Here is a 27676-nt window from a genome sequence, read left to right on the forward strand (position 1 = left end):
GACACGACTGGCCCGTATGGGCAGGGGTACCTTTACCTTTAACAGCTTACTACTTTGCTGTCTCAGAACCAAAGCAACTGCTCTTGCAGTGAACAACTGTGCAGGATTAAATGAGACGTGAGAAATTCTCAAACATAGGCATGCTTTGGTTCAGCACCTTGCAGAATACCTGTCCAAGGTAACTATGGGATCACTTTTTCTTTACCATCCAACTTGCATTTTGAAACACACAGTTGTTGCTTTGGAATATAACAAAATGATGCTGAGAGAGACAATTTACAAGGAAAAGCAGTTGGTAGCAAGAGGCGTGCTTAACCTTGTGGGGTAACAGACTTGAGCAAACGTGGCAAGGAGTATGTTGCAGAAGGTGGCAAAAAAAAACTCTCAGGGTCCCCGGGCCAATTTGATGTGGGCAAGGAAAAAAATCCCTTTCTGATTCCCCCCTCCCCAATTAGAGCAGACAAAGGTGATGTGGTTTTTAAAGGCTATTTTGATGTAGTGCAAACATGAGAAATAAAATTATTAAAGCTGGTGTTTCCTTCTAACGATGAGTAGTACTTTTTGCCCACAAAACCAACTTATGAGTAAAAGAATATAGGCCAAAATAAACAGGCACATCCCAGGCAATTGTCCTTGTAATAAAACATTTACTAGAAGAGAAAGCGGAAAGTAAAGGGAACAGCATGTCACAGAATCCTGACAGTTTCAAGATACTTCTTCATAAAAATGAGAAGCAAGAAGTGAACTATTTTCAGCAAACAAGATTTTTCTACCACTCTGGCAAAAAAGAAAAAGAAAAAAGAATCTGATTAAAGAGCCCAAGAACACACTGTTAAAAAAACCCCAAAACCAAATATTTTTACATTTGCTTCTTTCCAGATGTGTGCGCGCAACAATCATTTCGGGGGAAAGCAGCACATTGTTTCAGACAAGTCCCGTTTCTAACATTGCTGCACAAAAATGCTTCTTCAGCAGCCAGTCTCAAACTTACAAAGTTTGAAATCTTCCTGGTTCAGCCCCCAATCACAATTAACTTGATGCTATATAAGAAAGATCTCCCTCCCCAAGCCTGTTTCACCCTTGGGTGGTGAGGGGGGGGGGGAGGGGAAATAACTTCTGGAACATTCACAAAGCTATCTACACAAGATCCCACCCAAATGGACACTTTTCATCTTGCCAGCTGGTGGGCAAGCTATATCCTTGCGGCTCCATGGCCCATCTTTGTGTATCCTCTTCAGGCTTAATGTGGCTCCTGTTGCCCATACAGTACACATGTTCAGGGACCAAAATGAGTAGACACTAGGATCATCCTTGGAGGCAGAAGAGCTCCAGTCTAGGCAACCTGAGATTCTGCTAGTCTTTGCCAAGCGGTCTTTGTTCCCACAAGGACACATTCAGAACACAGAAGATGGTGAATTGTGTAAAAATGGAGACTGGCATGGGGAAGGTTAGCATTCATTCTGTCTCCATATGTGTGTCTGTGTGTACCACAGTACTCATGTATGCTGTTCTACTGGGCAGAAGGAATCCTTTAGCTCCAGCCAAACTCATCATACCTGGCTTAGGTATGGAGAAGAATGAGACAAATTTGCAGGCTGCATCACCTGCATATTTACAGCCATCTCCCCACTACTCTTAGGGACAGAATCTCAAGCTCTCTCTATTGGCTATTAGCATGCTGATACTATCAAGGGAGGAGGAGGGATGAAATGATTTAACCTTTGGCCTGTCCTCTCTCTACCTGAACTGCGGACAACTTGACAAAAAAGACAGGCAGGAGTCAAGCCTGAGAACCTGCTCACCAATCCCCAAATAAGGAGGATTTAAGCTACTCAGCAGTGATGCATCAAATGATAAGGGTAAAAAAAGATTACTTGCAGAAATGACACAAGTCATAATGAAACATTATGATTTCCATGCAGGGTTGTGTGTAGATGGGCAAGATCAATTGTGAGCCCCCCCCCCCCCACTTCTTCCCAAGAGACCATTATTTCTCATGAATCTGTTGCTTGCAATGGCCAACAGTGACCCAGTCGAAACTACTGTTTTCCTGTGATACTTTACACGTCTCATTGTACTGCTGGATACATGCAAAATCATATAAACAGGAACTTGGTGGTCGTGTCTGGGCACAGCTGGCCATTGCGAGCGGCGAACGAAGGTGTAAAAGCATAATGACAATGGGGATGAAAAGAGGGCTATTGAATAGGGCTGATGTAGCAGGCGTGCCACTTACTGGGAGATGGGTTAGTGTACAAGCTCACATTGATCTGAATAAAACAAACCTACCCAGTTCAAAGCCTCTTTCTGGAAACATTCAGTTAAAAAAGAAACACTCTCAAAGATCTTTTGTTCTTGGAGGGTGAAATCAATCTTTTGAAGTCCCTCGAGACGGACGGATTTTTAAAAGTCAGAGCGCTGAGGAATTCCAAGACAGGGAACACTTTCCTTTTGATCAAAGCACAACACTGACGCGCCACTGAAGTGAAGCTGTCTGCAGACGCACCAGCCGAGGCTTGGTTGGGGGATCGTTGCTGTCCATTGCTATGCTTCTGAGTAGCCACACAGAAACGCCCTCTTGAGAGTGACCGAGAGGGGCACCTTGCCACTTTGCTGGGCTCTTAGCTGTCCCACCGACTCTTCTTGCGCTTTGGGGGCTCCGGAACGACAAAGCCATCTGTCTTGCTGTTGTCCCTACTACTGCCTCCATCTGCCTTGTTGTTCTCCCTGCTGTTGCCATCTTTCCTGCTCTCAGTGTTCCTATTCTCACTGCTTCTGCTTTCGCCGCTGTTCCGGCTGCTGTCCCCATTGTTCCGGCTTTCCCCGTGGCGACTGCTGCTGCTCCCGCCGCCGGCATGTCGGCTTTCCCCGTGGCGATGGCTGTCCCCGTGGCGGTTGTCCCCGTGGCGATAGCCTTCCCCGTGGCGCTGGCCTTCACCATGGCGACTGCTCCCGTCGCCGTGGCGCTGGCCATCGCCACTGTGGCGACCACTGCCCCGGTTGTCGCCGTACCTTTCTCTACCTCCGCTGTTGCCCTCTCTGTTGCTGTTGCCAGCGTTCGGACTGTTGAACCCCTGAACGCCAGGAGTCGGGAAGGCGGGGACGCTGTTTAAGTTTCCGGCGCTTGTGAAGCCTGTCATGCCCTTTGGCATGCCTGCCATGCCCATAGGACTGTCGGGTCTTGCCGAGTTCTGCTGTGCTGAGTTGCTTGGCACGGAGTTCAAGCTGCCAGCACTGGTCCACCCACTGGCACCTGCTGAAGAGCTGCCCGTCTTCTGGTTGCTAAAGCTGGCAGCAACGAAATGGCTCTTATACTGGGACTACAGGAAAGAAAACCAAAAACCATAACCAATACAGTGGTAAAGGTAAAGGGACCCCCTGACCATTAGGTCCAGTCATGGCCGACTTTGGGGTTGCGGTGCTCATCTCGCTTTATTGGCCGAGGGAGCCGGCGTGCAGCTTCCGGGTCTTGTGGCCAGCATGACTAAGCCGCTTCTGGCGAACCAGAGCAGTGCATGGAAACGCCGTTTACCTTCCCGCTCGAGTGGTACCTATTTATCTACTTGTACGTTGACCTGCTTTCGAACTGCTAGGTTGGCAGGAGCAGGGACTGAGCAACGGGAGCTCACCCCGTTATGGGGATTCGAATCGCCGACCTTCTGATCAGCAGGTCCTAGGCTCTGTGGTTTAACCCACAGCGCCACCCACATCCCTTATACAGTGGTACCTCGGGTTAAATACTTAATTCATTCCGGAGGTCCGTTCTTAACCTGAAACTGTTCTTAACCTGAAGCACCGCTTTAGCTAATGGCGCCTCCTGCTGCTGTCGCCGGAGCACAATTTCTGTTCTCATCCTGAAGCAAAGTTCTTAACCCGAGGTAATATTTCTGGGTTAGCTGAGTCTGTAACCTGAAGCGTATGTAACCCAAGGTACCACTGTACGAGGATTCTTAAGCCTGTGTTTTCTTTTGGAAAGTGGGTGCACCTTACTGCTCAGAGATTTCTTCCCGTTAAGGGGAAAACCCAGCTATATTTTTTATGTGAGAATGGAATTTCATCGAGTAATGCTTTCTAATGTTAGGACATCTGCTGCAATGTATGGCTTGGTTTAGTTGCTGGAGTATTCACGCCGATTTTACCAAACTTATCTTTGCCTTCAGTATCTCTGGCACTAGACTACATACTGTCCTTCCTTCCACTCTGCCCATTCACTGGTATGGAGGAGGGCTGACCTACAGTGCCAACAGGAGCAAGCTGGAGCTAAATGCTGGGCAAATGTTGATGGTTCCACCTCGGGTCAATGAAAACCTTGCTTGCCGAAGAACTTGTGATAGACACAAGGGAAATTCAGTTTACAGGCTGGGCAACGACTATACTGAAGCAGGCAAAGCTGCTGGCAACCAACAGCTCGTTTCCCTTCTGAGGTGGTTTAAGGAGTTCACAGGCACAATGGCCACACTTGGCTAGAAGCCAAGAAAGCAGTAGCACCACATGTGCCAGACAGAAAGGGGAGAGAATACGTAGCAGGAGAGTTAGCCATACCAACCTGGAATGCTGCCTTCATTGCAGACAACCGGTCCCCCATTGCTCCTGAGGATGGTTTGTATGCCTCATAGTTAACCATGACACTGTTACTCCCACGGTCCTGCGACACAAAGATGTTGGCAGTTAGCGCTGTGAAACTCGGGCTGCAGTGCTATACATACTTACTGGGGAGTATGTCTCAATGAAATAAACGGAACTTACTTCCAAGCAGACATATACAGACAGCACTGTTAGTCTACATTAGTATACTGAATCTCAACGCTTACCACGCTCTCTGATCCAAGGCCAGGCCGCTCACGGTACCCCAGTCCACCACCGCCAATATTTAACTTCTTGCCCTTCCCTCCCTTGAAACGTGATTTCCGGAACCAAGCATTCTGGAGAAAAAGGATAGTAACATTAATAGGAGATGAAATATGCGACTAACAGGCTATGGATTGGTTCAACTACTTTAGACTACAGAATTCTGGCTGGAAGCGCAAAAGCAATACCAAAAATTAAAAGTACACAAGCACATTACAGTCAATTTGTTGTACGCTATTTGCCAAATAAAGGAGAGTTAGTTTTTGTGTTTTGGAGGGTGGGGGGAGGAACCCAGAGAAAGCCACTTGAACTACATACTGGGGTAAACAAAATATCACTTATTTGTAGAAAAACATAGTTCCCTGTTTTAAGTAGCTTCTTTGCAGATGCTTCCAAATTGCATGAGAGCAATTTGCACAAGATAGAGATAAAATCTGCCACGACTCATTCCTTAGATTTAAAGACAGCTCTCTGTATACTGCTAATGCCCAGTGTTGTTTTTTTCCTAGGTGCCAATCTAGCTCAAGCAGTGGAAATGCAGCAAAATCTATTTCAAGGTAAAACCCCTTTTTCTTTTTAAATATACCACATACTGTGTTATATTATTTGGTGTGGCTCATAATTACACACAGAAACGTTAAGTTTCACGTTAAGGAAAGATTACAGTGCTTCTTCAGGTTCTGACAAAGTTACCTGCATGGCCAAGTCCAAGAGCTCTTTTGTGACGTGCTGATTGGCCCCTTCCAAATTCCGAACAAGATCTCCTGCGAAGTTGCTATCCTTGTGAGTCAGCAGGGTGTAGGCCACGCCCTTCTCTCCCGCTCTCCCCGTGCGACCAATTCGGTGGGTGTGGGTGTCAATATCACGGGCCACGTCATAATTGATCACAGTCTTAATGGAAGGAATATCCAGACCACGAGCTGGGCACAGGAGATGTCGGAGGTCAAGACAGTTTCACAGCAATTCTCACATGCGTTCTGCTTATATCACATCTTGTCAGCAAAGGCTGAGCTTACTCTGCTCAAAACCCTTCCCCACTGCACCAACTTCAGTTCTAGGAAAGCTTCAGTACACAGTTGAAAGCAATCAAGTTATCCTAGACCCTTTCTGTCAATGCTGGCCTGCATTCTTAAGACTGTATTGCAATTCCAAAAGAGACAACTGTATTCTTCCCTGACTGAAAATAGGTTTGGTTGCACTGAACTCTGATTATACTATAAAGAATTTTAGCTCCTCCTAAGGAAAACAAAATAGGAGCGAAATATTTAGTGGGGATTTAGAACAAATTAATGAGATAGTGAAGGAGGGCTATCTTTTTCAAAACATTGATCAACTAAAAGTCCGAAGAAGAGTAGTAGTAGTTTGGATTTGATATCCCGCTTTCTCACTACCCAAAGGAGTCTCTAAGCGGCTAATATTCTTCTTTCCCTTCCTTCCCCACAACAAACACTCTGTGGACTGAGTGGAGCTGAGGGACTTCAAAGAAGTGTGACTAGCCCAAGGTCACCCAGCAGCTGCATGTGGAGGAGCGGAGACACGAACCCAGTTCACCAGATTACAAGTCTACCACTCTTAACCACTACACCACACTGGCTCTCTAAGGTTTATTGAGTATCTTAAATACATAGTCCACATCTACCCAGCAGGCTGAGCACAACACTCTCTGAACCACGGTAGATGTAAAGAACATCAGGGTAGGTGGATGAAAACTGGCTTAAGAGATAACACAACGTGAAGAGGGAAAGGGGGTCAAGAACGTGGTTTGGAAATTGCTCCCAGGTTTTTAAAACTTCCAACTTGCACCCCTACCTGCCACATCCGTAGCAACCAGAACTGGGAAGGTGCCCTTCTTGAAATCCGAGATGACCTTGTTCCTTTCACTCTGGTCCATGTCACCGTGCAGCAGACCCAGGCTGTGCCCCTCCTGCTTAAGGTTGTTGGCCAGCTCCTCTGCATTTGCCTTCTTGGTAACAAAGAGGAGGACACTCCCCGAAGAGGTGAACTCCACTAGGCGGCTGGTCAGCCAGTTCCACTTGTTGGGGCCAGAGGAGAAGATCTCCACAATCTGAGTGATATCTTCATTGGCCTGTTGTGTGAGGAGGAGGAGGAAGAGGAGTAAATAGAGGCAAAATGAGAATATCGATATATATTGAACACGAGAGCAGAGATGGAGGAAGAAGGAAAGAAGCACTATACTATGCACACCCGTGGTTCTCTCTTTGCTCTAGTCTATTTCAAACAGTGTTTTTTCAAAAGGTCTATTACCTCTCCGATATCTCCTTGCACCACTCGAATTGGATCAATTAGAATGTCTCTGGCCAGCTTCTCAATCTTCTTCCGGAAAGTTGCACTGAACAGTAGAGCTGTTAAGTCAGGAAAATAGTACTAATGTTATATACACAAAGGTGCAAAGGAGTGCAAGCTCACAAGGAAACCACCCCATCCACCAGAATTGTATGAGAAGCTAGATACATAGGAATTGCCTGTGATGATTCAGAGGTGAGGGACTATTGCAGGTATGTCCAAATTCCATCTTGGGGGCCTAATCCAGCCTGCTGGTCGATTTAATCCAGCCCCTGTGGCAGTATATGTCCTGGGATAGAACCCTAAAAAAAGCTCAACAACTTTGGTCGGCCCCAACGCATGTTCACTTCATCAAATCTAGCCCTCTTTGAAAAAAGTTTGGGCACCCCTGGATAGCATCACATTTGCCATGCATCCTTCCTTACTGTGTACAGCAGTACCAGAAGCACACATTGTGGTTAGGAGTAAGGTGAAAGATGCTATCCAAACAGCAGAGAAGCACGGAGGCAATGGGGGGGGGGGGGATGACAAGGAGGCGGTGGTTCTGTATGCCCGAAAGCTACCTATATATGAACAAGATTTTAGAACACTCCAAATGTCTGGGAAAGGTGAAAAATCGGTGAGTGGGTGGGTGGGAAGACAGCAGGCTGCCCTTGCTTAACAAGAACAAAATGTTTGCAAATCCATTAATATAACTTAATTTCTTTCTGGTTTAAGTATGGGAATTGGAAACAGTTTTGGGACACAAATTAATGCCGCCCCGAAGGGCTATATTTACAAGAATAAAACAGTTCTGTCTCACACAATACATATTTCAATATATTTTATATTCAGGAAGTCACTCACTCTGCCTTTCAGGGCGCACGTGACTGGCAATCGATCTGACTTGGTATTCTGGATGAAAAGAAGAACAAAGTTCCAGTCAATGCACAGTTTTCAGATGCTGAAAAGCAGCTGCATTATAAACAGCCAGCTGGATGAAGAGAGCATGACATATAGTTCATGATGAAAAGTGCTCAATCTCTGCATTCTAAGGCAACACCTTTTTATTTCATAAAATGCAGAATCATCCACAAGCTCAACTTCCAGTAGGTCTTGAATGAGATGTTGATACATTTGAACATCAGGCTCAGAGTTTTTTGTTTACAAAAAAGCATGCCCCTTTAAAAAAACATTTATTTTTAAAAGGCCTTTAAAATAATTATATTATGCAACTAAGTGACAAATTTGACAACGAGCAAATATTATTCTGTGGGCTTGAATTTATTTTTCAGCAAAGTGCATTTTTATTTATTGAAATTAGAAATTATTGAAATTAGAAATATTCTATGCCCCAGGGGAAAAAAATTAAGGAAGAAATCTGTGTTTCTTTCAAAGTCAACTAAAACTGAGGTTTGGGAAATAAGCAAATATATTTATATTTGAACAAATCTTCAAGAGGCCAATGATTATTGCACTCAAAATAATAGAGTTGCTTTGCAGCTGATATACATAGCCTCTGTTCCATACACACGCACACACAAAAACCGAACAACCACAAGACACTTTCTCTTAGGCACTCCTAGCTTAAACAAGAGAAAGAAAGAAAACAGTTTCTCCAGCAATGCCCAGCCTGCCCTTCATATACTATGGGTGCAATGATATGGCTGCAGAACTGGGTGCTCCATGCCACTTCTACCACGACCTGTGCCCTACTTTGTACAATGAAGATTGAGCAAATGAAAGAGGTAGACACACACACACACAAATTCCTTTGGCCACAAAATGCTTGCTTGAACGAAAGGGTATTATGGAAGATAATACTGCCCATGCTTTGAAAGACTTCTGAAGAAAGGAAGTTCCAAAGGCTGGGAGTGGTCACTGAAACCTATCGTTGTGTGTGCTTTCACAGGGCCATCTGGAGCACAAGAGCGCCACTAAGAATTCATTCTTAGCTAACCACAAAGTTCAGGACAGGACACGTAACACAGCTTGGTACCAAAGTTAAAAAGTCATAACAAGCACGTTTGCGTTTTATTTTTACTTCCCAAATTCGCACTATTCTTCACTGGGTCAAACCACTTGTCTTTCTCATATTCCTTCATGTGAAAGCCTTCATTTTGCACCACCACCCTCATCTATTATCCAGAACGTCCTGTACTTTTCTGTAACACTGTTATTTAGTTGCTGCTGAGTGCGTAGCCCAAGAAATGCTTCAGCCTTTGCACTCTTTCACTAATGGATTCCTAAGACATAGAGGATGATATGAAGTTGTGGGGAACGTAGGCCACCGCTGCAGCCAGTATTACTGGGTACATACCGAAACCCATGTCAAACATTCTGTCAGCTTCATCAAACACAAGGTAAGTGACCCTCTGGAGGTTGGTTGCTTTCTTCTTCACGTGGTCAATCAAACGGCCCTGATTGGAAATATTTAACAGCAGCAAGCTAGTCAGAAAAGCCAGTATCAATGCATCATTCAAACTATGTCACAGTAATTCCTTGGTCACAGTGGTTATACTGTTATAATTGTTGTATTTTAATCTTGTTTTTAAGTTGTATTCATTCAACTTGCTTGTTAGCCGCCCTGAGCCCGGCCTTGGCTGGGGAGGGCGGGGTATAAATAAAAATTATTATTATTATTATACTGCTCCAACTTTCCCTGATGTTGTTTGTGGTCCTTTTTGAACAACAGGGTCCTTAGTGATGGTCTGTGACGGTCAATAGTAGCTGGCCAAGGGCCAAGGAAAGCTCTGAAGGCCACCTTTAAAGGAAGACTCTCAACAAGAGTCCAGTGAGAGGGAAATAGTTTGGTTGTGTCAACAACAGACAAATCCCTCAGAAGCTGCTAACTGCCAAAGCAGTTTCTCTTGCCCTTAGGAATTCTACTCGTTTGGATCCACATTTTCTGAATCCAGTAAGGGGGAAAAATGAGGTAGGTTCACATAAGCCGCAAACCAAAGAACGAATCACAAGATATTTCTTTTTATTTAGAATGAAAAGGAAACATATTGCAAGCCATTCTCAGGATCCCATATCCCTTAAGGCAGCCTTCCACAATCTAGGAATGTTTTGGACTACAGCCCCAGCCAGCAACAACTGGAGGGCACTAGGTTGGGGAAAGATGCCTTACAGCAACCCAAGTACCTGGAAGAAATACTCACTGGAGTGCAGACAACAATTTCTGCTCCTTCCTGCAGAGCCTTGGCCTGCTCCCACATGCTTCCTCCACCATACACTGCTACGGAGCGTAGATTGTAGGCCTTCCCAAAGCGTTTGCATTCGGCGTGGATCTGAAGGCACAGCAGTTCACAGAATATTGAGAACACTACTTCAAAAACTAGAAAGACATTTCCATTACATCAAAGAAACAAAGGGACTGCAAAATTGACACTTTCCTGTGCAATGGGGCTACAAGAATACCAAGTGGATTTCTTGTTTGTTATTCTAAACTCTCCTTTCCAGTGGCTGAATTTTCTTCTGCCTTTTGCACATCAGTCTGGCCATCTTTGTACCTGTGACTCACCCCTAGAGCTTAACAGGATCCCTCTTTGCTGGCCTCACACCTCACTTTTTCTGTATCTACTCCCTCTCTCTTCTTTTGTATCCACCCCAAACGAATTTGCTAGAATAATCTCTATACATCACATCATTTCTTTTTTACTTTCTCTTTTCTTTTCTCTCTTTCTTCTCCACACTCCTTTTACCTTGTTGTATCAAAAAGTTTTAATAAAACAATTACGAGACAGAAGAGGCAGAATTTCAGGGCAGATTTCTAGCATCCCTGTTTTTTATGTTGAGTATATCCTATGAAAGCAACCAGAGGAAGTACTATTGTGACTGGAAATTGAGCCACTTGCCACTAGGCAGCATAAAAGTAACATCGCACTTTTAATAATGAAAATCTTAATGATGAAACAACTGAAGCACAGACAGACAAGCCTTACTCCCATACCCACTTGCAACAAGAAGGTGAAGCTGGTGGTGGCTTGACTAGTTTAGTTACAACCAGCCCCCTTTAAAATCTTGATCTCAACACTGAGGGGTGAACAGAAGCGGTGAATGCAGAGTACCACCTATGTAAGAAGCCCTCTTTTGACCCATAAAGGCTTCAAAATGGGTCTCTGGGACTTACAAAAGAGCAAGGTATTTGAAGTCCTGCATGCATCAAGTCCTGCACCACAATATCTCATTACAACTCCTCAGATCAAAGTGAGGGTGCCCTCATTAGTGTGGCAAGCTAGAATGACTTTCTGCTAAAGCATGGCAATTTTTCTGGAATTGCATCATAGTTCTGAACCTCCCTTTCCTTGTACAGTGGTACCTCGGGTTAAGTACTTAATTCGTTCCGGAGGTCCGTTCTTAACCTGAAACTGTTCTTAACCTGAAGCACCACTTTAGCTAATGGGGTCTCCTGCTGCCGCCGCAGCCCGATTTCTGTTCTTATCCTGAAGCAAAGTTCTTAACCTGAAGCACTATTTCTGGGTTAGCAAAGTGTGTAACCTGAAGCGTATGTAACCTGAAGTGTATGTAACTAGAGGTACCACTGTAAAGTTACCAAATAAATTTCAGAAGCTTTCTACCCGAGCTGCTCTTTAGTGACCAAGGTATGCAAGATGGGTCTCCCCTCCCCAAAAGTAAAAAATCCATTACCAACTCATTCCCCCATAAAAAACCCTTAATTTTAACTGGTCCCCCCGTTTTTGGTAAATCTTCACATACCATTACCCCCCCCTCAACCCAAATTAAAACAACAACAAAACCAGCATAACCTCCTCAGATGGATAATCTGTTCCAGGATTTACTTCCCCCCATTTCTTTCCATGATGCTCCAAACATTTCTTTACCTGCTGGCACAGCTCTCTGGTTGGACATACAATCACTGCGATGGGACCATCTCCTGGCTCCAGCTCCTTCTGATCCATGATGTGAACCAACATGGGCCAAATGAAGGCTGCAGTTTTCCCACTGCCAGTCTTTGCAATACCGATCATGTCTCTCCCACTCAGGGCCACTGGAACACCCTGAAGGGGGGGAAAAAAACCCACCCACATTTTAAATCAAGCAGAGCTGTGAGACTCAGCTCAGGGTATGGTTTTGAAAATATTAACCTTCGTAAAGCCATGAGGATGTGGACCCCAGCAGCTGTGAAAGTTTTTTTTTTTTTAGCATCCCCGAATCATTTCATACTCCACGTGCTCCTCAATTATTATACGGTCAGTTATACCCTAGTCACTTCATCACATCTCCACTTTTAAGAGCTTGTGTTTAACTGACAATGTTGTTAACTAAATAAACCAATATAAGAAGCAAATATCTAAGCCCATTGTAACCCCAGCATAATCTCCAAACAGGATAGGGAAAACAACATAGCATTTTGCTCGTTGCATAAATTCCATTTTTTAAATCAAAACCCCACTTGAAAAGACCCGGAGTAGATTTTGTAGTAGTAGTATAAATATTTATGTACTCCCTATGTGTAAATAAGGGGGACGCGGGTGGCGCTGTGGGTTAAAGCCTCAGTGCCTAGGGCTTGCCGATCGAAAGGTGGGCGGTTCGAATCCCCGCGGCGGGGTGCGCTCCCGCTGTTCGGTCCCAGCGCCTGCCAACCTAGCAGTTCGAAAGCACTCCCGGGTGCAAGTAGATAAATAGGGACCGCTTACTAGCGGGAAGGTAAACGGCGTTTCCGTGTGTGGCTCTGGCTCGCCAGAGCAGCGATGTCACGCTGGCCACGTGACCCGGAAGTGTCTTCGGACAACGCTGGCCCTTGGCCTCTTTGAGTGAGATGGGCGCACAACCCTAGAGTCTGTCAAGACTGGCCCGTACGGGCAGGGGTACCTTTACCTTTACCTTTATGTGTAAATAATCAGTATACCATCATCACCATTATAAAGTATTCTAGACGGTTTGCTGGAACCCTAGGGTTAATTATACCCTATGAAGTTAATTCTGTTCCAAGCTGACTTTATCTTGACATAGAAGTTAACATTCTTTTGATGCAAACTTGCAACACAGCATTATTATATGTAATTTCCCTTTATCTTTTTTTGGAGAAGCTGAGATGCCCAATTAGGCTACAGCAAGGGTAGTCAACCTACCACCCACTAATGCATCTTTCTTGATGGTAGAATTTCTTTAACACCCACCAGTGCTCGATGGAAGGAGGATTCAGCTTGTGCCATAACTTGAACCCTCTACCGCCCACCTAGAATCCTGAAATGCCCACTAATGGGCGGTGGGGACCAGGTTGACTACCCCTGGGCTACTGCTATTCACAGGACTCCTTCCACTGTTTATTACGGACCCAGTATTTTCCCCTAGGCATTTTAAGTACAGTGGACCCCGAACTTAATTTGTTCCAAGGGTCCATTCGCACCCTGAAAATTACATAAATAGAGGCACGCTTCTGTACACAGCGCAACTTAAGCCCTTCTATGCACTTCCGGGTTTGAGGTCCTTAACCCGAAGATTCCGTATCCAAAGGGACACATAACTAGAGGTACAACTGTTATCTACTTTGCTCTCTTCCATTTTCTCAAGGACTAACTGTAGCTCTAGAGGAGAAATAACAAGATATCAAAGGATAAACCATGGACCAAGAGCCCTTCTGGATAGAGAAAACTTTTTACACTTGTTAAGACAAAAAGGACATCCCTCTGAAATTTCATGGCATCTTTATCTGGTTTTTTTTTTAAAAAAAAAAGTTCATCTGGTAGTGATTCTATTGGAAGGAAATTCTTTAGGCTTTTTTTACACATGGTAATTTTAAATAATCAAATCAATTTTATGGCAAATAATTACTGCCTTTACTTCTAAATTAATTAGCCTGCTAATCAAGTTACAAACTGATAACGTTACAACATCTCCCCCGCCCAAGAAAAACAGACATGAGAGAAATAACAAAACTATACTTTGTTAGATTAATGTGAACACTGTTATGCAGGACTCACCTGGCATTGGATAGGTGTGGGTTGAGTATATTCTGATTTCCTAATTTGATGCATAAGTTGCTCATCAAAACCAAAATGAGCAAAACTGCTTCCTGGTCTTGGAGGAGCTGCTCCAGAAACCTAGGGGAAAAGTTTTTCATTAAAACCATGCCTTACACTTTTGAGAGAGATTAATCAATGCACATGCTGATGTAGAGTCTATAGGAAAAGGAAGTTTGCTCAGTTCCAATCTCCAACAATGCTTATTGTGCTAAATCCACCTTATAGGGGTATGCCACCCACCTCAAATGATTAGCCTTTCTTGTGTTGAACTGAATTCAACATTCAGCTGTGGTAAACACACCTGAAAAGCACAATGATGAAGGAAATGTCCCAATCTAATTTAAATTAAATTAGATTGGCAGAATAAAATCTTAGAATATGCAGAGCTAGCAAGATTGACAACAAAATTCCGAGACCATACAGATCAAATATTCAATAGAGAGTGGAATATTTACAGAGAATACCTAAAAGAACATTGTAAAAATCTAAATTCTTTGGCAGGTCTGGATTGACCTCTGCATGAAATAAGAGAACTTTACAAAATTAACACAACCGAACAGCCTAGGAGAGATAAAGTTAAGTGCGCAGTTAAAAAAAATAAATCACAATTAGGAATCACAATTGGGGGGGATTTGAAGTCATGTTTGAATTCATTACATGTGAATTTAAATCTTTTTTAAAAATGAGTGTTGGTTTTGAATTGCTTTTTGTTGGTTGTTTTGTATTGTTTTATTCTCTATTTGTTTTGTTCTTAAAACCAATAAAGCATTAAAAAAAGAAGTGGGGAATGTCCCATGTTATCAGAAGCCCATATGGGAGGATTGAGAGCATGCACATCTTATAAAATCCAGAAATTGGGCCTCTACAAATAGACCAACGTTAGGTATTTTCGTATGCAAATCAGAGGCTAAATGGAACAAATGACCAGCAATATCTAGCTAGAAGCTTGATCAATCAAAGAGGCCAGTGGAGTGAAGAGAATCCCAAGAAGGGGGCTGAAAGCCTGATTGACAACCAGAAGCCTTCCCTAATACCAATCCCCAACAGAATAAGCTGAGGGGGGAAGGTGTCCGAACAGCTAACAAGTACTGAAGTACTCAAGAAAGCCTGAAGATGACCAACTGTCAAAACCTGGTTAACAGTTTATGTCTGCTAATGCCTTTTATGCCTGCTGCAAGTTTTCTTTTTTCCTCTTCTTTTTATTGACTTAAGAAAATTATACAGACAGCAAAATGAGGAAGCCCAAATTAACATTGCCTTCTACCGATAAGAAATAATAACAACTATTACAATAATGAAAATACTAAAGATACATTTACTTCCCCTTTTGAACTTCTCTTCTGGTTACAATATACTACTATTCTCTAAGAATCTATTATATCCTTTGCTGTCCCAGATATTATTTTATTTCCCAGATTCAACCTAACCCTCCCCTCCTCCCCACTGCTTTCCTTCACCTGTATGAGATCTTCCCATCATAATATTTTTTTCTAGTTGCTTTAATAAAATAGAACAACATGAAAACTGTTAAATTATAATTATTTCTTTTGTCCTTACAGGCTTAACAATTGCCTTTTAAGAGTGCCTGCTGCAAGTTTTCAAGTTTTTCCCTACACTGAATCAAACTTTTCCCTCTGTCAAGCCGCATTATTCTTGCAAACCCTCCTCAAGGTGCACTTTTACAAAGCAGCCACTGAATTGTAGCCATCCCCACTACAAATTAACTCTCCTCTGCACCACTATCCTTGAAACTTAACATACTGGCTCTCTTACATCCTTTCTGCTCTCTTTATCTTACTTGGGTCATAACCTCACTCAGGAGGAGCCATGGCACATCTTTGTAAAGGTTCTGTGTCTGTTTATTGTTCACCACACAGCTGTTATGATCATGTCTGAACAAGAGACAATCCTCAAAGCAGGACTCGTCTTACCCGGAGATTCAGCTTGTGGCGCAGCTCCACCACTTGCTGTGGGGTGAGGCTGGTGATTTCTTCATGCTCGTCGTGGAAATTTTTCTCAAACGGTGGGTATTCAATCTGCAGGCCAAATAGTTCATGGTTAGTCAGGGATACCACCTTATCAATGAAAAATTGGTTGCTGCCTCGGCCCAAGTAGCGGGCTGCCATGGAATGTTCATGAACATTCTTGCAATGTTAACAGTTGTAAGCATAAAGGTAAAGGTAAAAGGACCCCTGACCATTAGGTCCAGTCGTGACCAACTCTGGGGTTGCGGCGCTCATCTCGCTTTATTGGCCGAGGGAACCGGTGTACAGCTTCCAGGTCATGTGGCCAGCAGGACTAAGCCGCTTCTGGCGAACCAGAGCAGCGCACGGAAACGCCGTTTACCTTCCTGCCGGAGCAGTACCTATTTATCTATTTGCACTTTGACGTGCTTTTGAACTGCTAGGTTGGCAGGAGCAGGGACCGAGCAACGGGAGCTCACCCCGTTGCGGGGATTCAAACCGCCGACCTTCTGATCGGCAAGTCCTGGGCTCTGTGGTTTAACCCACAGCGCCACCCGCGTCTCTAGTTGTAAGCATAACATCCAGCAAATGTGCAGCTCCTGTGAGACATTCAAACAAGCACTTTGGTAAGGGGAAAACATAAAAATCATAAAAATTTGATTGTCTGGGCTTCTATGCACTGGAGCACATATGGTGAGGGTCTCTTCCTCTCTTTGCTTTAGTCAATGTATTACTATTGATTTTTGGATGAACTTAGCACTGGTGCTATGCTACTGGTTGCAGAAATTCCCTCACCTCTGAATGATCAATAGGAGGAAGAGGGTCAATGATTTTTTTGGATGGTGCTATTGGATTGCCATCACTGTCATACTCCAGGTTGTCCTCCTCCTCTTCTGGAACCACACCAGCAGTGGGATTTTCTGCCATGTAACGGAAATATGCTTCCTGCAGCAAAACAGAGAAATGTAACTGCATACAAGTGCCAAAGAGGATGAAATGCTATTGTTGTTTTCAGTTAATTACTAGCTACATTTAGAGACGGTCACTTACCCATAAAGAACAAATAACTTTGTCTATTTTAATAGTTCTCTTTTTATCACAGTTAATTATTTGGTGAAACCACAGTAAAGAACGAACAAATTGGCTGGTATATTTCACTTTTCCAGGAAACAGTCAGAAGACCTGAGCTGACCATCTCAAATGTTCAGTTAAAGCCACAAAAGTGTTTTCTGCTATGTCAAAATGTCTGGCCTTCAACGCTTAATTTCCAAGACGGGTGGTGTGTGCGTATGTGTCACATCTGCCTGGACATTACAACCACTGACCTCAAAATCTTTTTCTCTAACGCCGTATTTGTGAATAGGAATGACTGCGGTTACTTAGAAGTGACAGAAAAATACTCTGCACATGCTTAAATTCTCTCTTTTGTCTTTTTTTACTTTGCAATTACTTCTGCTGACTTCTTGGCTAGATGTCTGCAGCAAGTTAAAAGTCTCCAGGCAACCAAACAAGGGGGGGGGGGGGAAATCTGAAAACTGGAAGGGTTTTCTTTTAGGTTGGTTAGTCACTTACAGTGCATTGAACAGATGTAGAGCAGGTAAAGACATGGATGCCAATGCACAATCTTGACTGTACACTGGCAAGGGAAAACAGGCTTTGGTTCTACCTCCCATCAGTTGATGGGCAACAGAGCCAAAATGTGCTGGAATGGCTGTCCTAGCAAGCTCCCTATGGAGAACTTGCTTACGCAACTGATGCCTGCAAAAATGTGATGCCTGTGGTGCTTTAAAGCACCACGCAGGGCTCTTTCTGAAGTCCTATCTTTGGGAATGAAACATGCTGAATAACTTGAAATCACTGTGATGTCAGTGATTGACAAGGGGGCAGCCCTGCTCACCCGTCAAATTTGGTCCACGAGGCTCAGATCTGACAAGGATCTGTCCTGCAGCGCAAACAACAAAAACAACAACAAAAAGGTTTTCCACCCTGATCTAGCAGGCGTACATGATTGACACTGCAGATATCTACTTTCATGAACAGGAATTCCCCCAAAGAGTTCTCCTAACAATTACGTGCTCCCTTTCAGGGCAGGATAGGGTTTCTGAAACCATTTTGATATTTTACTATAACAGGGAATAGCCTATGCTCTCCAATTTGAAGATACAGAAAGTAAGAAGCTCTTCCTTGTTTTAAAAAGCCAAATTCACATTCAAGAGAGACTCTATCAAAAAAGGCACCTTCAGCATTTCCCCCAAAATGCAAATTTAACTGGTTAAAAAGTCACACTAATATTAAGTCTGATCAATACATTGCTGCGACATTTTCAAGCTGTCCTTCCTCCAAGGAGCTCAGGGGAGTGTACATGGCTCTCCCCTCCATTTTATCCTCATTACAACTTTGTCAAGAGGACACAGATGATTGAAGGCTTAAGAAAAAGCCTAAATAAATAGCATTGGGTTGAGAAAAAGACCAGCCAATCCTGAGAGCTTCATGGTCGAGCAGGGATTTGAACCCAAATCAACCACAATAGTTATTGGTGCAATTGGTTGGCATCCCTGTGCAGTATTAGAACATTGTGGCTATCTGGAAACCCAGCCAAAAAGGGTTAAAGAGGGGTATTCATTGGGAAAATTCAGGATATCCTGCAATAACTGGGGTGAGGTAGGAGTGGAAATAAATAAATAAATAAATAAAGGAACAAAAGAAGACAGGAAGGGAAAGAAAAGAAAGGAAAGAAGACATGACTTCATTTACAAATGAACAAGATTTCTATTTTCATTTATTTTTGCTGCACTGTAAATTTAAGCAATCCCTCTCCCCCATCGAGTGGGCTACACACTGTTTCTTAGCTATGTCTCAATCCTACCATGCACATTAAGAAGCACCTTAGATCTTCCTTCAGAGTTAAGATGAATGCCTACCAAAGCAACAGTGAAAAATGGTAGCTGCAATAATGTTACATTAAGCCATAAAATAAGTTTCTCTAACTCTATGGCTCATCAGTGGTTCTCAACCTGTGGGTCTCCAGATGTTGTTACACTACAGCTCCCATCATCCCTGAGCTCTGGCCTTGCTACCTAGGGGTGATGGGAGTTGTAGTTCAACAACATATAGGAACCCGCAATAGGGACAAGTCTAGAGCACTGACTCATGAAAAGTTGCAAAAGCCAGACTCCACAGGGGTTGGTGATTATGTATCACTGCACCACGAGGTGTTAAAATCAGTGCAGCTAACCTGTGGCCCTCCGGATATTGCTAAACTACAATTCCCAGTAGCCCCCACCACCGAAGACAATGGTCAGGAATGATGAGAGTTGTAGTTCAGCAACACCTGGAGCGCCAGAGCTTAACCATCCCTGGGCTTCAATCGTGGCTGATGAAGAAACAGGCAGAACTACTTGCTATGGAGGCTGATTAGGAGGCAAGTTCAGAGCAGTAACTCATGCAGACATGTAGTGGGCAGATACTTTAGACTGCTCAGGAGACATCAATTAGCCATTCTGTCATGGCATACTAGAATATACAGTTCAGGAATTACTGGGCTGGAAGTTCCAGATTTTGGATAGTATACAAAAGCATAATAAAACTTTTTGACTGCACCAATAGGAGACTCAAAGAAGCACAAGTCCGTGACAAGTTAAAAAAAAGTATGCAAAGTGGCATGGTGAGCTCTACAATACCTTATACCAGTGATGGCCAAACTTGGCCCTCCAGCTGTTTCTGGACTACAACTCCCATCATCCCTAGCTAACAGGACCAGTGGTCAGGGATGATAGGAACTGTAGTCCCAAAACAGCTGGAGGGCTGAGTTTGGCCATCACTGCCTTATACAGTACTTAAATATTTTCAGCTGTTGCTTATATGGTCCACAGCAACAGCTGTCAACTTTTTTAGACCAGGACCCACTTTTATCATTAAACCTGCACAGGACCTACTTTTATTTTATTTTTATGTCTGTCTTTCTGCTTCCTTCTCCCTTTTTTCACTCCACACCCCCCTTTAAAAAAACAAAACAAAAGCGTAAAAAGCATTGGTCGTGCGCTGATGTGACTCACCTAAAGTTGACCTGCAAACCAGTTTGGGGTCCTAACTTTTTTATCAGCTGGGCTAATGGTCTGATGTATTTAGAAAGAGCAGACTCCCCCCCCCCCCCCCGTCCCCACCAATCTTCTCAGCAAACAAAAATAGATCTGCTTTATTTCAAAGGATATCAGAAATGTGTGTCTGCACTCATTGATTACTGTTTTTTAATAGATAGAAAGGTTGCGTAGAAAACTCACTTGATCATCTTCCTCTTCAATATCATCGCGTATACCCCTGGAAAAATAAGCAGAGAAACAAAACTTCCCTGCAAATGTTCCACATACCCAGCTCCATACATTCAATCTGATTAGTGCCAATATAATGCAACATTGACAACATTCAGGAGCAACCAAACAAAAAACAAACAAACAAAAGAACACGAACATCTTATGTTCCAACCCACCAGGACCTGCCAAATTATGAAGAGTAAAATTGACTGAATTTCAGATCTATGAAGTGTGACAGAAAAGCTGTTTCACAGAACTATATAGTTGAAGACAATGAGGGAGGTAACCTCAACACCCTGCTCCAAGGAAAACACCAGCCCCTCAGAAATCAACCCTCATAAATTCAGACCACAGCCTTCAGGGAGGTTCAGAAAGGCTTAAAGATCTTAGCATGGCAAAATCTTCAAATATCCCAACAGAAATAATGCAAGATGATCCCATGCTTCTTGTCCATCTCTCACTTGTTTCAATGGGGCTGTGATATAAAAAAAAACTTACTTTGTATTTTTTCTTTCCTTGTCTTTGTCTTCCAATCTCTTCATGTCTCGAGCAGCTTGATCCTAATGGGTCACAAAAGAAATGTAACATTGCAATGCAGCACATTCCCCTATAAAATTCCTATGACGCTGGAGCTCATAGCGCTATATGCAATGGAATACAGCAACTAGGTGAGGGATACCATCTGCCAGGAGAGAGAAGAATTCTGACAGCTGGCTCCCCTCCTTATTCTTCCTATCATATTATTAAAAGGGTTTTTCAGTGCATATCACTGTATCTCAATACAAAACCATAGGTTCAAGGTGATGGTATTGTTGCACAAAGTCCTATATACTGGGATACCTAAAACATCACCTCACCCCCTACATACCCTCCTATCAGTGTGCTGCAGGATAGGCCATCCTGCAGATACCATCCTATCAGAAGATCTGTTCTGCATTAATGTCAGAACTGGGCCTTTAGTGTAGTGGCACCTGCCCTTTGGAATTCCCTTCCACCTTGCATCTCTACTGGCTTTTCAGCACTTGCTAAAGACATTCTCCTTTCCAAAAGACTTCTAAAATCTTTATCTCAGTTGCTATCTGACCTAAATCTCAACTGATTTTCTGATTTTATTTACGTGTTGTTGTTTTAAACTGTTTCTATTTTTATAGTTATTTTCAAAAAATGTTTTTGTATACAACTGTTTTCAAACACGTTACTCTTTCATATATGCCATTATATTGTAAACTGCTTTGAAATACCTCACGGGAAGCAATTTGTAAATGAAACAAGTAATTAAATGGTAGCAGTAGTAGTTTGAAATCCTCCCCAATTGTTATGAGGAGGAGTTTGACTTCTACTTCTCAGACTAAATTATGAATGTTTGAAGTGGCGACATCACCACTGCTGAATTCCCTCCTGAGAGGCACCTGCTTGGTTTCACTTCTCTGACTTTTAAGGCCCCTAAGGTGCTAATTGCTGTTGCTGCTTTTGTAACAACAACAACAACTTATTATTTATACCCCGCCCATCTGGCTGGGTTTCCCCAGCCACTCTGGGCGGCTTCCAACAGAACACTAAAATACAATAACCTATTAAACATTAAAAGCTTCCCTAAACAGCTTCCCTTGTTCTGTCCTGTCTGTCCTTGTCTTTACTTTCAAGCTTGCTTATAGGGGAACAGCTGGCTATTATGGGTATTTTCACTGGTTTGCTATAAACTACCTCTGATACCTTACAACGGAAGACAGATTTTAAATATTTTAAATTGAAATAAATACAACTGGTAACATTTTTGTCCCGTCTTCAGAGGTGCTGACTGTTATTCTCCTTGACAGTCATTTTTGGTGCATCTCAAAGCCACGAAATATCGGCGATGCATAAGGAGAAGGTAACTTACCTCCACCTCTGCCATGAATGCCTCCAATGGGTCATCTTCGCTGTCTGAGTCAGGTGGTTTGGAATGGAACTGCTGCCGAGTGGGGGAGTTCTCAGCGGGAATGTATGGCAAGTCAACGTTATTAGAATCTTCCTCCTCATCCTCAAAGTACCTGAAAATTCACAGAGAGAGGAAATGACACTGGGAAGAATCAAGTCAACACATAAGCAGGCTTATAAGAAGGGGAAACCATTTGCTATCACACAGAGCCTAACACTGGACAATATTTTAGAATTTTTTGGGGCGGGCGGGCACAGAACTAAAGAACAAACTCTATCTCTCAAATATCCACTCCAAGTTGTCTGGCAGCCTAATTTAGCTGTTGTCATGCAACTTTTATCTGGACTAGTCTTACGATTGAGATGTCAGCTGTAAAATGGCTTAAGCCATAGGTAGGCAAACTAAGGCCCAGGGGCCAGATCCGGGCCAATAGCCTTCTAAATCCAGCCTGCAGACAGTCCGGGAATCAGCGTGTTTTTACATGAGTAGAATGTGTCCTTTTTAAAAAACTGCATCTCTGGGTTATTTGTGGGGCCTGCCTGGTGTTTTTACATGAGTAGAATGTGTGCTTTTATTTAAAATGCATCTCTGGGTTATTTGTGGGGCATAGGAATTCATTCTTTTTTTTCTTTTCAAAATACAGTCCGGCCCCCCACAAGGTCTGAGGGACAGTGGACTGGCCCCCTGCTGAAAAAGTTTGCTGGCCCCTGGGCCTTATGCCATCCACTGTGACACTTCTTTTCACATATTATCAGGTAATACAACCACGTCTGCCCTATTAAAACAAATCGCAAAACTTTGGGCAACTCATTTAATGGGGATACAAGTGCAAAAGGGGGCAACTTACGCATTCTCCTCATCAAAGTTTGCTCGCTTTGATCCAATCTTGTAAAAAGAAGGCAGCTGTGGTGGTGGTGTCTTTCCAAACCCAGCTGAACCAGGTGCTCCGAAAGCACTGTGGGACTGTTGAGGGAGTTTTGGCTCTTCCTTCTTCCCAGTGGATATGGAGAAGCCACCGAAACCAAAGCCCCTCTTGGTGCCAGGGCCACCTTTGTTCCAATTCATGGTGTCAGCAATGCGTCTGAAAAAGATGAAATGACGTACTAAATATAAAGCCTCTTCCCATTTCCAAACAGTCCTCATATGAACAAAACCCCTTAGGCAACTAGCATAGAATTAAATAGGAAAGTCTGACTTAGAAAGATGAACAAAGCACCATTTATTTATTTATTTTGGTAAGAAATGCTCCCCCTAAATATCAATCATAGCAGTTGATTGCACTGACCAGCAGCAGCTACTTTTAAAAGATGAAAATGGGTATTTCTAGTACATGAGTAAAACTCAAGTTTACTCCAATGCAGATATTCTGTTTACTGATAGAAGCAGACTACCTTTTAAAGGCTTAATATCCAGTTCAGTTCAATTCTATTGTTTAGTCATTTCTGTTTACCAATAAAAGATATAATCTGCATTCAGATGGCAAAGAGTCCTAAATACATTTAAATATATGTAATACAATCAACTGCATCCTACTTAATATCTGTGTGGATGACACTAATAAAATGTGGCAACTTTATGCATTAGAGGTTTTGTTTTTAACAATGAATTCAGGCTATCTTCTGGAATAAATATTTTTATTTAAAATGTCTGCAAGCTGTTTGTCCCTTAAAGGACAGTAGGCAATTGAAGTGCGAAAAAGAACCCCTGCTTTGTTAGCCCCTGAACTTACTAACAAGAACATTCACTGCTGTTCATCTTAAACCAAATCATAAATAATGTTATATAAATGCTTTTTACTACCCAAGAAAAATTCCAGTGTATCTCAAGGCAGTAAAATGTCCCAAAGCAAATCCATCTGCGTAGCATTTAAACGAAGACACTTAACAGAGCAATCCAAACCCACCTACTGGAGGGGGTATGAATGGACAGAGGTGCTCCTTGGCTTAGTTCTGCAGGTCACTGCTGTTGGAGGAGCTCCACTGTTAAGGAGTGCCCCAATGCACCCGCCCAAAGAGTAGGCAGGCAGGCAGAACCTTTTGGTGGTAGTATTCCTGCCCACAGTACCGTATTTTTCGCCCTACAGGACACACTTTTTCCCCTCCAAAAATGAAGGGGAAATGTGTGTGCCTCCTACGGGGCGAATGCAGGCTTTCGCTGAAACCTGGAGAGTGAGAGGCGTCGGTGCGCACGGACCCCTCTTGCTCTCCAGGCTTCAGGAAGCTATCCACAAGCCTTGCACGCCCAGCGGGAGTTCCCCCGGGCGCGCAAAGCTTGCGGATAGCAGCCTGTTCTGGGTGCTGGGGTCGGGGGAAGCTCGAGCTTCCCCCGCCCCAGCCCCGCGCCTGGGGGGAAATAATTCTTTTTTATTCATTCCCCCCCCCCCAAAATGAGGTGCGTCCTATGGGCCGGTGCGCCATATAGGGCGAAAAATACGGTAATTCCTAAAATGGGGAATTTCAGGGAAAGGGGCTGACCTGCTGACATCATGTGACAGTAATGTGTCCAATCTGGGCCTTTTTGCTACGGCAGCCTGAGCAAAGGCACAAGGAACAGGTACACTTCCCTGCCCCCGAATTGTGAGAATGGCAGGGTTGTGGAAGTGGCTTATCACTCCATCAAACCTCACCACCGACTGCCAGGAGTTTGGATGAACACCCTGGATCATTTTTGTTGGGGGGGGGGAACCATGGGACTTTTTTTTTTACATTGGCTGAAAAACACCAACCCACCCATCCAAATGGCAAAAATCAGCAGACTGCTTTAATATTTTATGACCCATACTTTTTTTCGTTGTCAAAATGAGAGCAACTGCTTCACTGGATCAGTTAGTTGGAACTTCTGTTTTTAAAGATGGATTTGTTACACTGGCTGATGAAAAAGCACCCCAAATGCAAAAACCAGTTGATTTTCTAAGGCAGTTAATGACTCACTTGCTGGAATTTGAGGACATTGTTTAATGCTGCGCAGGTGCTGTCCTAGGAGTACACTGTAGGTTTACTTCTGTGTATAAAATGAATGCAATGAAAAGTGCAGCCCTGGAAGGATTTTGTCTTAAATCTGTGGAAGAGATTTGGTTCAGCTCTTACAAACTCTACAGTGAATGCACATACGTGTCTAATATACATATTTTCATTGGGGATTTTTATCACAAGGATATCTGCTGCTTTGAAAACTATTTGTGTCTAAGTGCCACGGTCATACAGTCCACCTGAAAAAGTTAGGTTAAGAGAGGACAGCCTTGGAAGAGGAAAACAGATACATCCTGTGTTTGCAGGTATAAAAACAGGGAGCAGCCGTACTGGGAGATACGAGACTAAAATAGAGAACTGAGGCAGCTGGATACTGTACTTTGTAAATATGCACTATTATTGTTTACTTAGCCACTTCCATTTAAAAGCACTTGACACTTCCTTTTTCAAATTTGTCTTTCAATTCAAAACATTCTGACCTTTTCCCCCGACATCAATGCAGCATACATGGGGCAGACTGACTTTCAAGGCCAGCCAGTAAGTTTCTTAGCCTAACCAGAACTCAGACTCAGTCTGCTGCATCCGGTCCACCAGCAATCATATATTGGTTCATAGCTGTGCATTGGCTTGAGCGTTTGAAGCCATTGCCACAATGCATCTACTATAATGGTGACCAGCGCTGGAAGCCGTAGGTGGTTTGTAGGGTACATAATCCACACACCTGTGGATTACGTGTCTTCCTTGTCCCCTTCCAGTTCTATTCTTCTATAAATGTTACCTTCAGTTTTACAAATACAGCCAGCGCCGTTGTGGAAAGGAAGCGAAAACAAAAGCACGGCAGCTATTATTTGGGGTTCAGGCCCCACTTGCATGCCATACCCACTCGGCAGGGGACTTTCCACTGTGCTCAGTGGGCTGACTTCTGAGAAAAGCGTGCACATGAACACGCTCGCTCCCTAGAGTCAGGCACGCAAATACAGTGGTACCTCAGGTTAAGTACTTACCGTATTTTTCGCTCTATAAGACGCACCACACCACAAGACGCACCTAGTTTTTGGAGGAGGAAAACAAGAAAAAAATAATAATTCTGAATCTCAGAAGCCAGAATAGCAAGAGGGATCGCTGCACAGTGAAAGCAGCAATCCCTCTTGCTGTTCTGGCTTCTGGGATAGCTGCGCAGCCTACATTCGCTCCATAAGATGCACACACATTTCTCCTTACTTTTTAGGAGGGGAAAAGTGAGTCTTATATAGAAAAAAATACAGTAATTCGTTCCAGAGGTCTGTTCTTAACCTGAAACTGAAACTGTTAACCTGAAGCACCACTTTAGCTAATGGGGCCTCCCGCTGCTGCCGCACCGCCATCACACGATTTCTGTTCTCATCCTGAAGTAAAGTTCTTAACCCAAGGTACTATTTCTGGGTTAGCAGAGTCTGAAACCTGAAGCGTATGTAACCCGAGGTACCACTGTAACAAAAAGCGGCTCTGATCCTGTTGCCGTCCCCCCCCTTGCCCTTTCAACGGGCGAGGACTTTTGCTATGTCAACAGAGGACTGGAGGCTGCAAGTGTGGTGGAGGAGGAGCAGCAGCAGCAAAAAGGCGGCCTTCAGGCTCGGAATCCCAAGTGTACGTCCGAAGATATTCCGATAATACCACCTGCCTACTTACCCTCGGTAAGGGGCGACGGGTGTGGCTGGAGACAGGAGGGCACGTCGCCTAGGAATGGGAAGAGAGAGAGAGAGAGAGAGACATCAGGTCGCCGAGGCCTCCATAGCCCCGCTAGGCCTCAGCCCCGCCCCCTCCTCCTCTTCCTTCATATCCAGGCAACCCAGCAGGAGGAGGGGCGGCCCGGGGGCCTCTTTCCAGCCCCTCTTCTCCCCCACGGTCTCCTCTCTGCTTACCCGCCGCCTCGTCAGACCCTCGCGCGGCTTTCTTCCCCGCCTTCCCCTTCTCCTCGCCTGCCTTCCTCCCCTCTCTACCCGGTTACTACGGAGAAAGAAAACGGTGCGCGACGTCGGCGGCCGCGACGCGATGACGCCATCGCGCACAGCGCGGCAGGCGACGGCCCCTCTCTCCGCGCCTTTGCGAAGGGGCCTTTCGCTCCTCCGCGCGCGCCCCGGTGACGTCGCGAAGGGCGGGAAACCGTTGGAAGAAGCCCGTGGCGGGCGCGGATCCTAGAGAGGAAAAGTTCTAGAGTGACACGCGAGCCTAGTCCCCCCCCCCAATAAAGTTATTACTGTAATAAACTCACATACACATACACAATTATTAGGAGGAGAGATGGGATAGAAATAATGATGATCAAGTATTCCAAACTGACTGGAGTAAATTTATACGATATTTGAAAGATTATTGTAAGCAATTAGCATAACCAGCAGGGTAGTCTGAAGAC

General features: G+C 43.9%; 1 protein-coding gene across 5 annotated transcripts; it reads right to left on the minus strand.

Annotated features, from left to right (window-relative positions):
• Positions 1-627: 627 nt before the first annotated feature.
• Positions 628-27400, minus strand: DDX42 (DEAD-box helicase 42). 5 transcript variants are annotated; one of them, XM_083408303.1, is made up of 20 exons: positions 27186-27399; positions 26953-27000; positions 25246-25372; positions 23163-23396; positions 22277-22427; positions 20896-20957; positions 20368-20404; positions 16883-17032; positions 16055-16159; positions 14082-14201; positions 11979-12155; positions 10296-10424; positions 9452-9551; positions 7999-8046; positions 7114-7211; positions 6658-6934; positions 5542-5768; positions 4812-4922; positions 4547-4645; positions 628-3320 (listed from the first exon to the last, which is right to left on the minus strand). In XM_083408303.1, exons 3-20 carry the CDS (start codon positions 25263-25265, stop codon positions 2622-2624), a joined length of 2844 nt encoding a protein of 947 aa, XP_083264429.1. In that variant the 5' UTR covers positions 25266-25372; positions 26953-27000; positions 27186-27399; the 3' UTR covers positions 628-2621. The 5 variants fall into 5 exon arrangements, with proteins under 5 accessions (XP_083264429.1, XP_083264430.1, XP_083264431.1 ...); XM_083408304.1 differs by having other exon boundaries at positions 25246-25315; positions 27186-27330; XM_083408305.1 differs by lacking the exon at positions 25246-25372 and having other exon boundaries at positions 27186-27386.
• Positions 27401-27676: the final 276 nt, after the last annotated feature.

The sequence above is a fragment of the Podarcis tiliguerta genome (assembly GCF_965153285.1).
Source record: "Podarcis tiliguerta genome assembly, chromosome: 13".
In the NCBI taxonomy this organism is placed as follows: Eukaryota; Metazoa; Chordata; class Lepidosauria; order Squamata; family Lacertidae; genus Podarcis; species Podarcis tiliguerta.

Bases quoted from the DNA above. Each gene is read 5' to 3' on its own strand.
- DDX42 (XM_083408303.1), bottom strand. From the start codon at position 25,265: ATGTCCTCAAATTCCAGCAA. The intron at 22,428-23,162 runs GTAAGTTGCCCC...GTGAATTTTCAG, and splicing joins AACTTTGATGAGGAGAATGC to GTACTTTGAGGATGAGGAGG. The intron at 6,935-7,113 runs GTAATAGACCTT...CTCACACAACAG, and splicing joins TGCAAGGAGATATCGGAGAG to GCCAATGAAGATATCACTCA.